The 11,958-nt window shown below is 40.5% G+C and overlaps 1 protein-coding gene across 1 annotated transcript in view; it reads left to right on the forward strand.

Moving 5' to 3' along the window:
* Positions 1-11,384, forward strand: part of LARP1B (La ribonucleoprotein 1B) — a 101,768-nt gene extending 90,384 nt beyond the window's left edge. The window contains 1 exon segment of the mRNA XM_073603789.1: positions 2,770-11,384. Coding sequence (XP_073459890.1) covers positions 2,770-2,919 — 150 coding nt within the window. The 3' untranslated portion in view covers positions 2,920-11,384.
* The last annotated feature ends 574 nt before the right edge of the window (positions 11,385-11,958 follow it).

An 11,958-nucleotide genomic window follows, 5' to 3' on the forward strand; every position in this document is an offset into this window, starting at 1 on the left:
GGGCCCTTTCACATGGGCTTTTTGGATTAGGTCCACCTGTCAGTTTTTCAGGCGGACCTGATCGGAAGCTCCACGCACCTCTATGGGTAGGCTGATGTAAACCGACTTCTGCCCATTTACCCCTGCTTACCTTCGAGTCCATCCAGATCCAAAAAAAAAAAAAAGGGAAAAGGACTGCATGCTTTTCTGTTTTTGCAGACCTAAATGTGATGGATCAGAGGTAGCCTAATGTAAACAGACACTGGCTGCCCCTAGAGCCTATCGTGTGTGTGTGTGTGTGTGTGTGTAGGACATGGATGTTAAAAAAAAAAAAAACAAAGAAAATGACATCTGTTCCATTCAGTTTACGTTTTACAGAGTTCCAACTTTTTTGGAATTGATGTTGTACAAGTGCATCTGGGTCTGACAAGTCCAGAATGAAGTCATAAACTTCTGAGATCTTTTGCAGTTGTCCTCTGCCATTGTGCTCAGTGTCAGTTGATGTACAATTAAAACTGAATGCCAGGCAAATGGCTAAATATGCAGATGACATATATATGTAAACTGATTTACCTACCAAAGGATTTACATTTTTGTCCATGCAACCCTAAAAGTTATACAGCCCTGTCTGACAGGCTGAAGATCTCTGCTGCAGTTTTACTTTTATTTACAGATCTCTTCCCTGCCCCCAGCCTGTGACTGGATAGTGAAAGGAGAAGCAGCACACTGATAAGCTAATTTCTGTGTCTCTCTGCTCGCTCTCCTTTCTATCAGCGTGCTTCTCCACCTTCCCTCGTCTAAAAATTTCTGTATAGGGATTGCAAGAAAGTGTTACCATGCTACATTCAGGTACTTGCACTGCTTTTACTTAAAAATACATTTAGGAGTAGAGTATCTAATTTACATCCTCCTGCAAATTCGACTCTCTTGGCCCATCCACATCTACTGGGTCTTCCACCGCCAAACGTGTCTAAAGATGATGAAAAGCTACTCCTGCACATAATAAAAGCCATACAATGTTGAATTGCTTTTCACAGACAGCTGATAGATGAACCAGCTATGCTGTACCTACACTCTCTCATTTCAGAAGTAACGCTTATGGAAGCTGTTACACCTAGAATGAATAATACTCTAATCACTTAAGAGCGAGTGTGAGGCCACTGGGTACTTATTTGCAAACTGCAGGGCTACCTGGTTGTCATCCTGTTTTCCTCTTCTCCTATCCCCCTCTTTTTCTTTCTTTCTTTTCGTTCTTTAACCCCCACCCCCTTCCATTTCACAAGGGTGTAAGCCCTTTCCTTGCTTCACCCTGCGTATCCCATCTGTCTTCCTTTTTACTGTGGGTTAGTACACCTCAGATAGTGTGGTGGTTTCATCTGAATGCCAAACTTTGCCCTTCTAGGCCAACAACCTTCAGTAGTTTGAGCACACTAGAGTGTACTCTTAGGCCTTTAAGCCTGAAGCGCCATAGATACTGCTGGACTCTGCACTATTGGCACACTGCTACAACTTTTGCATTGTCCATGGCTATGTTCCATTGTTACTATTGTTTCACCTTTCTACGTTGTGGTTGCCTACCAGTTGACCATATTGTAGAACAGCACAATGGTTGCTTCACGGTATGGTAGCTTAAAAACTTTTGTGATAAAAATTAAAAAGGTCTCTGCATTAAGGTAAAAAAAACAAAAAAAAAAAAATGTTTTAATAGTGACTATCTGCAGCCCCCCCCCCCCCAAAAAACATCCCGGAGCCCAATCGCCATCCAGCGTTAATTGCCTCTGCGTCTTTCCCCTCTCCTCAACTTTACAGGCTTGACTGGCAGCAGTGGGAGTCATTGGCTCCTGCTGCTGTCAGTCAATACCTGTGAGCAGAGAGCGAGGGGCGGGGCCGAGCTGTGCATCTGAATAGATGCTAACAGCCCAGCTCAGGATCGAGCCTACACGAGTGCCAGAAGGGAGCAGAGCAGAAAGGCTGGCGGGGGGACCCCAAAAGAGGAGGATCTAGGATGCTCTGTGCAAAACCATTGCATAGAGCAGGCAAGTATGACATGTTTATTATTTTAATAAATTAAAAAAAATTAAGCTTTACAATCACTTTAATATTATATAAATGATTACAGAGCTGCGCACATTTGCGCCTTTGATATGTCCCTGGAGTTAAACTTTATAGACTGACTTTTAGAAATGTTTTGGTTTACAACAGAGGACTTTTTGGTTCCACTTTATCCCTCACCAGTCCAGAACGAAGAATAGTTGTTAGTGGGCTGTTTCAATGGGCTTTTCAAATATTATGGTTGTGCAAAATTAATAACTCTGATTCTGGATTAAAATAAATTCTTTTAAGTCTATGAGTTAGTACCACGTTCACAGATTTCTCCAGCACAGTGTCACCTAGGTTTTTCTGCTGTTTTACATCGTGGGGCCACAAACATCACATTACACCAGCAGCAGGGAAAGCCGGTTGCTATTTCCTTAAACTTAACAGTGGGTTCTGTGCTAAAAAAAAAAAGTAGGTCTGACTATGCTGCTTTTTGTCGTTGAATACACACCACCCACCCACACACCTCCTTATTGACCACACATAGTGGTAATCGTAACCGTATACCACTAACAACATTTGAGTAGCAAAAAGAGGTACTCGGGAGCAGGGCCTCAGTCACAGTTGTGACCCCAGTTCCAATCCTACCCTGATTGTGGATATCCTTTCAAACTGCATGTGGTAATGCTATTTTCTAACCTGCAGTGACTTTTTTCTATTTCTGTTGACTGCATATTCCCCTTATGCCCTCAGCCTCCAATAGCAGAAGAATCAGGACGCCGTAGACATCCATCTAATTCAGGACATGAGGACTCCGGTCGTCGAAGACACCGCTCGGGCTCCTCCAAGGCCGGTCATACCACTAAATATTCAACTGGCAGTCATTCTCAGGGCTCCTCTTAACCTGCGCTCCCAGGAAGCTCTTACCATCCAGGACAGTAATGTCATCTTCAGTAATCATGGCTACTTGAGAAATGGACTCGGGGTTTTATGGCCAAACCAGCAGATTGGTCGGCAGTATTAGAAACAGCAGATGGAACTTTGATCCATTATGTGATTTATGTGGACGCTGTGACGTTTAAAAGGGAGTTGAGGTATCGTTTGCTGGGAGAAGAGAAAGGTACTTTGTAGTGTTCGCAATGTGCATTCCTAGTTAATATGCAATTATTGGAATGCCTTATTTTCCAACTATTGCTCAGATACCATTTTTAAACAAGCCATAAAAGTGCTTTGTTCAACTGGCCTAGTTACAAACTTGTGTAGAATTGTAAAAAAGAAAAAGCACAAAAAAATAACATATTTTATGCATAGCAATGATAGATTTATTTTAAGCAGTAATTCTAGGTAATGCAGGAGTTTGCTTTGTATGGATGTTTCATGTCTTCTAGGACCCTTTGTCGCAGAACTAAATTTTATTATTTATTTTTTTTTGTGTTAGTATGACATCATGAATAGATTGAAAAGGAAAATATCATATTTTCAGTATACAATTTGTACCTACTAGCTCTACCGTATTATATATATTTTTTAAACTTTGCTAGTTCTTGAGATCAAATTTTTTACAGAATGTGATGTTCCTGCAAGAATTAATAATCTTTAGGGTTAAAACATCGAGCAGATGTTAAGTGTTAGTTCTTGCCAGCAAATTTCAGGAAAAGTTACTGTATATATAATTTCTTTCCTTTCGGAAAACCACGTCTTATATTCTATAACATTTCAACAGACAGAGCTATGATATTTGTTTTAACCCATCAAAGCATTTACTAAGCATGTTTCTTTGGTACAATTCTTGGTGCTGTTAAACTTTAAATGTTTTGGTATGTCCAATAGGAAATCCTAATTTCATGCTTAAATTCTAGATTTTGCCAGAGGGGTTGGCTACAGGCAATCTCCTGCTAGGAGTTCAGTAACAGCAGTTTAAGCAGCTAACTGCAGAGCATAGTTGATACTTGTGGTTGCTGCATTGTGATATGCTACTTCTTCCATTAGTATTTGAGGCCATTGCTTAATTGGTGGTGGTTGGTGGCAAGTTACAGGCCATTTAGATTTAGGTGGCATAGTGTCTGCTGAGCTAAACCTACTAAAGAATTCCCTGTGAATATATAAATTGCTTGAACCCTGTACTGTAGCATCTATGTCTTGTGGGCCGTGACCATCACAAAAGATGTTAACCGTGCTTTGAGAGCCTTACTACTACAGGGGTACAGGGGTCTGTGGTGCCTGCTACCCCTTTCTTTTTTTTGTAGTTAAACCTCTTTCACATGGGCTGAAGTCTGCCTGCTCAGAGTCTGTCCGCTGATCCCCACTGAGCAAACAGATGGCTGGTCCGTGTCCTCTCCGCTTATGCAACACAGACACAGCCTGCTCTCTTGCATGGGCGGTTAAATGTAAACGGACTGCCTGTCCACTCACACCCGACTGCCATCCAATCCGATTCACGAGATGGATGGGAAACAGCTTCCCATCCACCTGTTTTTAGCAGGTCGGATCAAATCAAATGTTGGAGGGTGTCAACGGACACATGTCCATTGGCACCTGCCGTTCCATAGAGGAGACCGGAGGGTCCGCATAAAAAAAACGTCAGGCGGACACAATCGGTCTGCCCGATTATGGAATCGCAGTGTTGGAAAGTGTGTAGCTACATGAGTTTTTTCAGAAGCAGGTGCTGCAAGCCTATTCAACCTGCAATGCTTGCTTTACAGATTTACCACTGTTTTTCAGATATCTCCTCAAGTGCCCGAGAATAAAATATTCCCCGTAAGGCCATGTGCGTCGGCTTCTTTATGAGCAACATGTGGATTTGTGATGCTTTCTGCAAGCTTTTACAAAAAATTCCATCCAGATTCGAGCAGTTTTGTTGAACCTTTAGAAAAACTTTTCAGCTCCAGTATGGGAAATGGAGGATCTTAATAGAGGTGATGACTGTCACTTCAAGGCCTCATGCACACAGAGCATTTGCCCAGCTCTCCTGAACGCCTTTCTCCAGACAGGAGAAAAGCAGCATCAAAAAAGCGCCTAAAGCCGTCTTGTTGTAAAGGCATTTAGGCGTGCTGAAGCTTAATGAAGCCTTCTAGCACCTTGTTTAAAGTGATAGTCAACACTTCTATTAAGATCATGTTTAACATTCCCAAACTAAAGCTGACGGGTTCTTTAAAGACTTCAACAAAGCTTGCAAAAAAGCTCTGCAAATGCTTTGTAATAGTTGGCTGTACACATTGCTCCTATGCAAGCTCAAGCCCTTTTAACTACTTCCCGCAAACCGCCAACGTTGTACGTCGGTACTTTGACGTAGAATACCGGGGTTATGGTAGCAGATAGCTGCCATAACCCCGGTATTTTCTTCAACGCGGGCAGTCTGCTTTCTGATAAAAGTGGTCTCCACGACGGATTTGCAGCGAGATCACTTTTATCGGCAGCGGTACAGGTGCAACCTCCCACCGCTCCGCTGCTTACCGGAGCCGCCGGTAGCAGCAGAGGCGATCCTATCCCCTCAGTAGCATGGTGCCAAGTGAGGGAAAGATGGCCCCCACTCGGCTCCATAACATTGGATGATAGGAGCGACGTCAAATGTCACTTCCACCCAATGGTCTAAAAATGTAGACATTTTTAAACAGTGCCTATGGAGATTTTTAAGAGTCAAAGTTTTGTCGCCATTCCAAGAGCGGGCGCAATTTTGAAGCATGATACGTTGGGTATCAATTTACTCGGCGTAACGTTATCTTTCACAATATACAAAAAATTGGGCTAACTTTACTGTTGTCTTATTTTCAATTCAAAAAAGTGTATTTTTTCAAAAAAAAAATGAACTTGTAAGACCGCTGCCCAAATACGGTGTGACATAAAGTATTGCAACAACCTCCATTTTATTCTTCAGGGTGTCTGAAAACAAAATATATAATGTTTAGGGGTTCTAAGTAATTTTCTAGCTAAACAAAAAAATTATTTTAACTTGTAAACAACAAATTTGAAAAATAGGCCTGGTTCTTAAGTTGTTAAACAAGGCTTTGGTGCTAGTAAAACACACAGAATTTTCTGAATGTAGCAGAGCAAGGGCTGGTTATAGGTCACTAAGGCACTGAATGGTGCATAGTGGGTAGGCACATGTCTGTTCTCCCCCTACCCTGGAAGTACAAGGGTTGCAGCAGTGCTAGCAGGGGAATTGTTCATATAGCAGGATTGATTGATTGCGCATTTTTATTTTGCTAATTTTATTTTACATATTGATTACCGATTTACAGTGTTTTTATATATATATATATATATATATATATATATATATATATATATATATATATATATATATATATATATATATATATATATATATATATATATATATATATATATATATATATATATATATATATATATATATATATATACACAGTGGCTTGCGAAAGTATTCGGCCCCCTTGAACTTTTCAACCTTTTGCCACATTTCAGGCTTCAAACATAAAGATATAACATTTTTATTTTTTGTGAAGAATCACCAACAAGTGGGACACAATTGTGAAGTGGAACGAAATCTTTTGGATTTTTGAAAACTTTTTTAACTAATAAAAAAATGAAAGGTGGGGCGTGCAAAATTATTCGGCCCCCTTGCGTTAATACTTTGTAGAGCCACCTTTTGCTGCGATTACAGCTGCAAGTCGCTTGGGGTATGTCTCTATCAGTTTTGCACATAGAGAGACTGAAATTCTTGCCCATTCTTCCTTTCAAAACAGCTCGAGCTCAGTGAGGTTGGATGGAGAGCGTTTGTGAACAGCAGTTTTCAGCTCTTTCCACAGATTCTCGATTGGATTCAGGTCTGGACTTTGACTTGGCCATTCTAACACCTGGATACGTTTATTTGTGAACCATTCCTTTGTAGATTTTGCTGTATGTTTGGGATCATTGTCTTGTTGGAAGATAAATCTCCGTCCCAGTTTCAGGTCTTTTGCAGACTCCAACAGGTTTTCATCCAGAATGGTCCTGTATTTGGCTGCATCCATCTTCCCCTCAATTTTAACCATCTTCCCTGTCCCTGCTGAAGAAAAGCAGGCCCAAACCATGATGCTGCCACCACCATGTTTGACAGTGGGGATGGTGTGTTGAGTGTGATGAGCTGTGTTGCTTTTACGCCAAACATATCGTTTTGCATTGTGGCCAAAAAGTTCGATTTTGGTTTCATCGGACCAGAGCACCTTCTTCCACATGTTTGGTGTGTCTCCCAGGTGGCTTGTGGCAAACTTTAGACGAGACTTTTTATGGATATCTTTGAGAAATGGCTTTCTTCTTGCCACTCTGCCATAAAGGCCAGATTTGTGCAGTGTACGACTGATTGTTGTCCTATGGATAGACTCTCCCACCTCAGCTGTAGTTCTCTGCAGTTCATCCAGAGTGATCATGGGCCTCTTGGCTGCATCTCTGATCAATCTTCTCCTTGTCTGAGCTGAAAGTTTAGAGGGACAGCCAGGTCTTGGTAGATTTGCAGTGGTCTGATACTCCTTCCATTTCAAAATGATCGCTTGCACAGTGCTCCTTGGGATGTTTAAAGCTTGGGAAATCTTTTTGTATCCAAATCCGGCTTTAAACTTCTCCACAACAGTATTACGGACCTGCCTGGTGTGTTCCTTGGTCTTCATGATGCTCTCTGCGCTTTCAACAGAACCCTGAGACTATCACAGAGCAGGTGCATTTATACAGAGACTTGATTACACAAAGGTGGATTCTATTTATCACCATCAGTCATTTAGGACAACATTGGATCATTCAGAGATCCTCGCTGAACTTCTGGAGTGAGTTTGCTGCACTGAAAGTAAAGGGGCCGAATAATTTTGCACGCACCACTTTTCAGTTTTTTAATTGCTAAAAAAGTTTAAAATATCCAATAGATTTAATTCCACTTCACAATTGTGTCCCACTTGTTGGTGATTCTTCACAAAAAATTAAAATTTTATATCTTTATGTTCGAAGCCTGAAATGTGGCAAAGGTTTATATATATATATAGTAAAACCTTGGATTGCGAGCATAATTAGTTCCAGAAACATGCTTGTAATCCAAAGCACTTGTATATCAAAGCATTTTTTACAGGGTATAAAAGAGAAGAGAGGCACCTCTAAGTGTAGCAATAAGTTGCTAAATGTTGTACCTTCATTAAATGTAACCATGTTGCTACACTTAGAGGCTCCTCTCTTCTTTTTTATACTCAGTTGGAGACAAGACATGACGCTGCTCTTATCAAGACATCGCTTGTATATCAAGGCAAAATTTATTAAAACATTTTGCTTGTCTTGCAAAACGCTCTCAAACCAAGTTACTCTCAAACCAAGGTTTTTTTTTATATAATTTTGATGGTTTGGGAAAGTACAGAAATACTCTATATTATATAAAATATATATATATAGAGTATTTCTGTACTTTCCCAAACCATCAAAATGATAAAGAATAGTTTCATTTTAGCAAAATAATTGAAGTTTGCTTGCATATATCCATCTATCCATCATATATCTATCTTGACTTGAGCATAGACTAGAGCTTGCAGGAGCCTCTGTGTGCTGTGTGACATTAGTGAAAGTAGAAAGATGATAATTGCCACCTTCGCTTCACTTTCAATTGCTTCCTTTTCTCATAAGTCATGGGGGTCATATGCTACAGGCAGGAAAAATGACATTGCGGTCCCAGTAATTTCTCTATCATACATACCCTCTAGGTAAGTAAGGTGGTGGCTTCCATAGTCCTTTCAGGCTACCTGTGTGTGTGCTTTGTTTTTTTTTTTATTTGTTTTTTTTATTGTCGATCTGGTGGTTCCTTTGGTTTAGACTGATGTGTTCTTTATAGCAGATCAGACAAAATAAATAAATAATTTCACCCATGTGTTAGGTACACACTGGTCCCAAAAGTTACTCTAAGCACCTCTCCAATCCCTGTCATTGCCATTTACAGACACAACCAATTTTTTTTTTACTATTTGCATTTCTTTAATGTTGTAGCAGTCAGGTCCTCCTCACTGCTTTGTTGGAAGGCGGGGACATCTCATATGTTCATCTATAACCAAAACTATTAGGATTTAACTGACTAAGCGAAGGCAAGAATTGGAATAACAAAAAATGAAAAGCTAGGGATATGCTTATGTAACCGAAGATGCACAAAGTGTGGGGCTGGCATTTAAAATTTTTCTTTTTTATCTTGTGTAAATACTGTATACACAGGTTTGACTTTACATGTGTGGCTTTTTTCTTTCACCTGTTGATCTGACCTGTGTTATTTTTCAACTTCTTTTTATAGCTGACCAGCAAAAGTGGCAGTTAGAGGACTGGAACAAACCATTTAACACTGACTGGGGTGCTTAAAACTGTCAGTTTTTGTTCATGTATGTAAAACCTTTATCCCAAGAGAAAAAAAACTGTTCCTGTAAGGCCCAGTTCACAGTGCCCCACAGGAATGCAATTCTGCAGCAGTGCGATTTTAACTATTCATTTTCTATAGCTCAAATCGCACCACACTGGCTCTCAATAGAGCTGGTTTACACAGGTCTGGGGAGGCCGTGGAGCAAGTTGCACAAGGGCCCTGTGCGTTTTTGGGTCTAGTTCAGATGCAAATTCAGGCAGAAGTTCAGACCTGAATTGAACCCGAACAGGTGAACAGAAAACGCACAGGACCTCAGGCACAAAACCGCGGCCGCGCACGTGTGAACCCCGGCCTTAGCTGGAGTTTAGCTTTAGCTGTCCACATCCCAGTCTAAATATGCAAGTCCATCTAACAATACCCTCTCCTGAGATTGACAATGCTGCTGTCCAAGCAGCACTGGTGCAAGGATTTTTGATAACCTAGTGCAGTGATGGCAAACCTTGGCACCCCGGATGTATTGAAGCTACATTTCCCATGATGCTCATGTACTCTGCAGTGTAGTTGAGCATCATGGGAAATGTAGTTCCAAAACATCTGGGGTGCCAAGGTTCGCCATTACTGCCCTAGGTGAAATTTTTTCGCCCCCATTGGCTCCACCCCTGACTCCAGCCCATTTGCCCATGTGACAGAAGGCACCGCTATACAGGAAGCATTGGCTCTGCTTCCTCTAGCGCTGACTTCAGTGCTGCACTGCACCTCTAATTACACTACCTGTCAGACTGAGTTAGTTACATGCTGCAGCCTGCAGAGCATGCAGACATGTAGGGAAACCAACGGCCGGGCGCCCCTAGGCAGCAGTGCACCCTAGGCGAGTTTGCCTAGTGGTAGCACCGGCCCTGTGTCCAAGGATGTCTGTTGCTCCTCCATGTGGAGTGGAGCCACCCTAAGACAGGAAGTATGTTACTAACCAGATAACCAGGTAAAAATAAAAGGAAAAAAGCTTAAAAATGAGAACCAATGTAGCCATCAAATGTAAAAATTGGTAGGCTGCAATAATATTACATTTTTGTTTTTGGGTTTATTGCTGCTTAAAATTTTTTTTCAGTTGTCCTTTTAGGCCCCTCTGACATTTAAAAAGATCTAACAATTTGCATCAACATTTGACAGATGTTTTGATGTTAAATGTTGATGCAAATTGTGAAAAAACAAAATTGTAATAGTATTTGACATTTACCATTTGACAGCAAACAGCTGCAGGAGCAGAGCATACAGTATATATTTTAATATTCAGTGGTGCAAATTAGCATTGACAGGTCACATATTGTAGACTGGCAGAAAATAGAAACCTAGACATGCAATCTAGTTGTGTAAAGACATGTACCAACCTATTCACCTATGATCCAGCGACAAACACAGAAAACATGCACGGTTATTAATGTAGGGGGCTGTTCAGATCTAGAAAATATCCAGCTTCTGCAGTTCAAATCCTAGTAATGCTGTCTTTATCGGGACAGTCTTCTTACAGCTTGGTTCATGCTTTTTAGAATTGGCAAAGTCGAACTCAAACTGCAGTAATACATAGTAATTAAGTATTATCCACCTGCTTACAATAAACTGAGATCTGATTGGTTGCCTTGGGTGTCTACGTTTTGCACTACGATTTTATTAAATAACTTTTGTTTGTTTTAGCCAACAAAAATGATTTCTCAACAATCTGCAGACTTCACTTCTTACAGCATTTGAGTATCTGGATTTTTGGTAATCTTAATGCAATTGTAATAATTCGGTCTGTATTCATTTATGGAGGGGAGCTAAATTAACACTTTTACAATTATTTTGATTAAAAGGTTTCATTAGCACGTTGGTTCTTGCCTTCTCACAAAAATGATGCAAGTGTAATTTATTTCTATTTACCTGTATGTAAAATATCTAACAAAACTGGGGTGTTTTTTGCTTTGCAACAATACATGTAGACATGTGAAATTGTGGAATTTTGTATTTTATAAAAATAAAAAAAAAATTATATATTTTTATGTAAGATGCTTTATGTGTGGTTTTTGCACAGGACAAACTCTTCAGCGTTGTTAGAGACAAATGCATGCTGACCTTGGCCAGAAGCCACCAGGATCAATGAGTGTTGCTTGAGTTGACACAGTGCCAATGGTGAATGCAGACGTGTACACTGTAGCACCCAGCTCTTTACACACTTTATTTTCTCACGTTTCTGTAGAAAAAAAAAAAAGGCAAAATGAATATGGCTCGTGGATCTTATTTAGACATTGCATAGTAAAATACTACAAGTTTGCTACATCTGATGTCAAATCTTTTTTAATACTCTCCATCCAATCAACAACAAAGATGCAAAATACTCCCTGCCTCCCATCAAATCTTTTTTTTTTTTTTCCCCATGTAGTCACATCATTAACCCTCCACATACCTAATGTTACATTCCTTGCCTCCTTGTAACTTTGTCACAACTTCTTCTTCCTCCCTGCAGCCATGTTTCAGTAAGTGGATACTGACTATGCCACCTGTTTCCTGAAGCAGCCCTTGGAGTCTGAACGTGGTGACTCTTTGTGTGCTCTTTCAGCCACAATTCCACTTTTCTACCC

This window comes from Aquarana catesbeiana, linkage group LG01 (assembly GCF_042186555.1).
Source record: "Aquarana catesbeiana isolate 2022-GZ linkage group LG01, ASM4218655v1, whole genome shotgun sequence".
NCBI classification, from domain to species: Eukaryota; Metazoa; Chordata; class Amphibia; order Anura; family Ranidae; genus Aquarana; species Aquarana catesbeiana.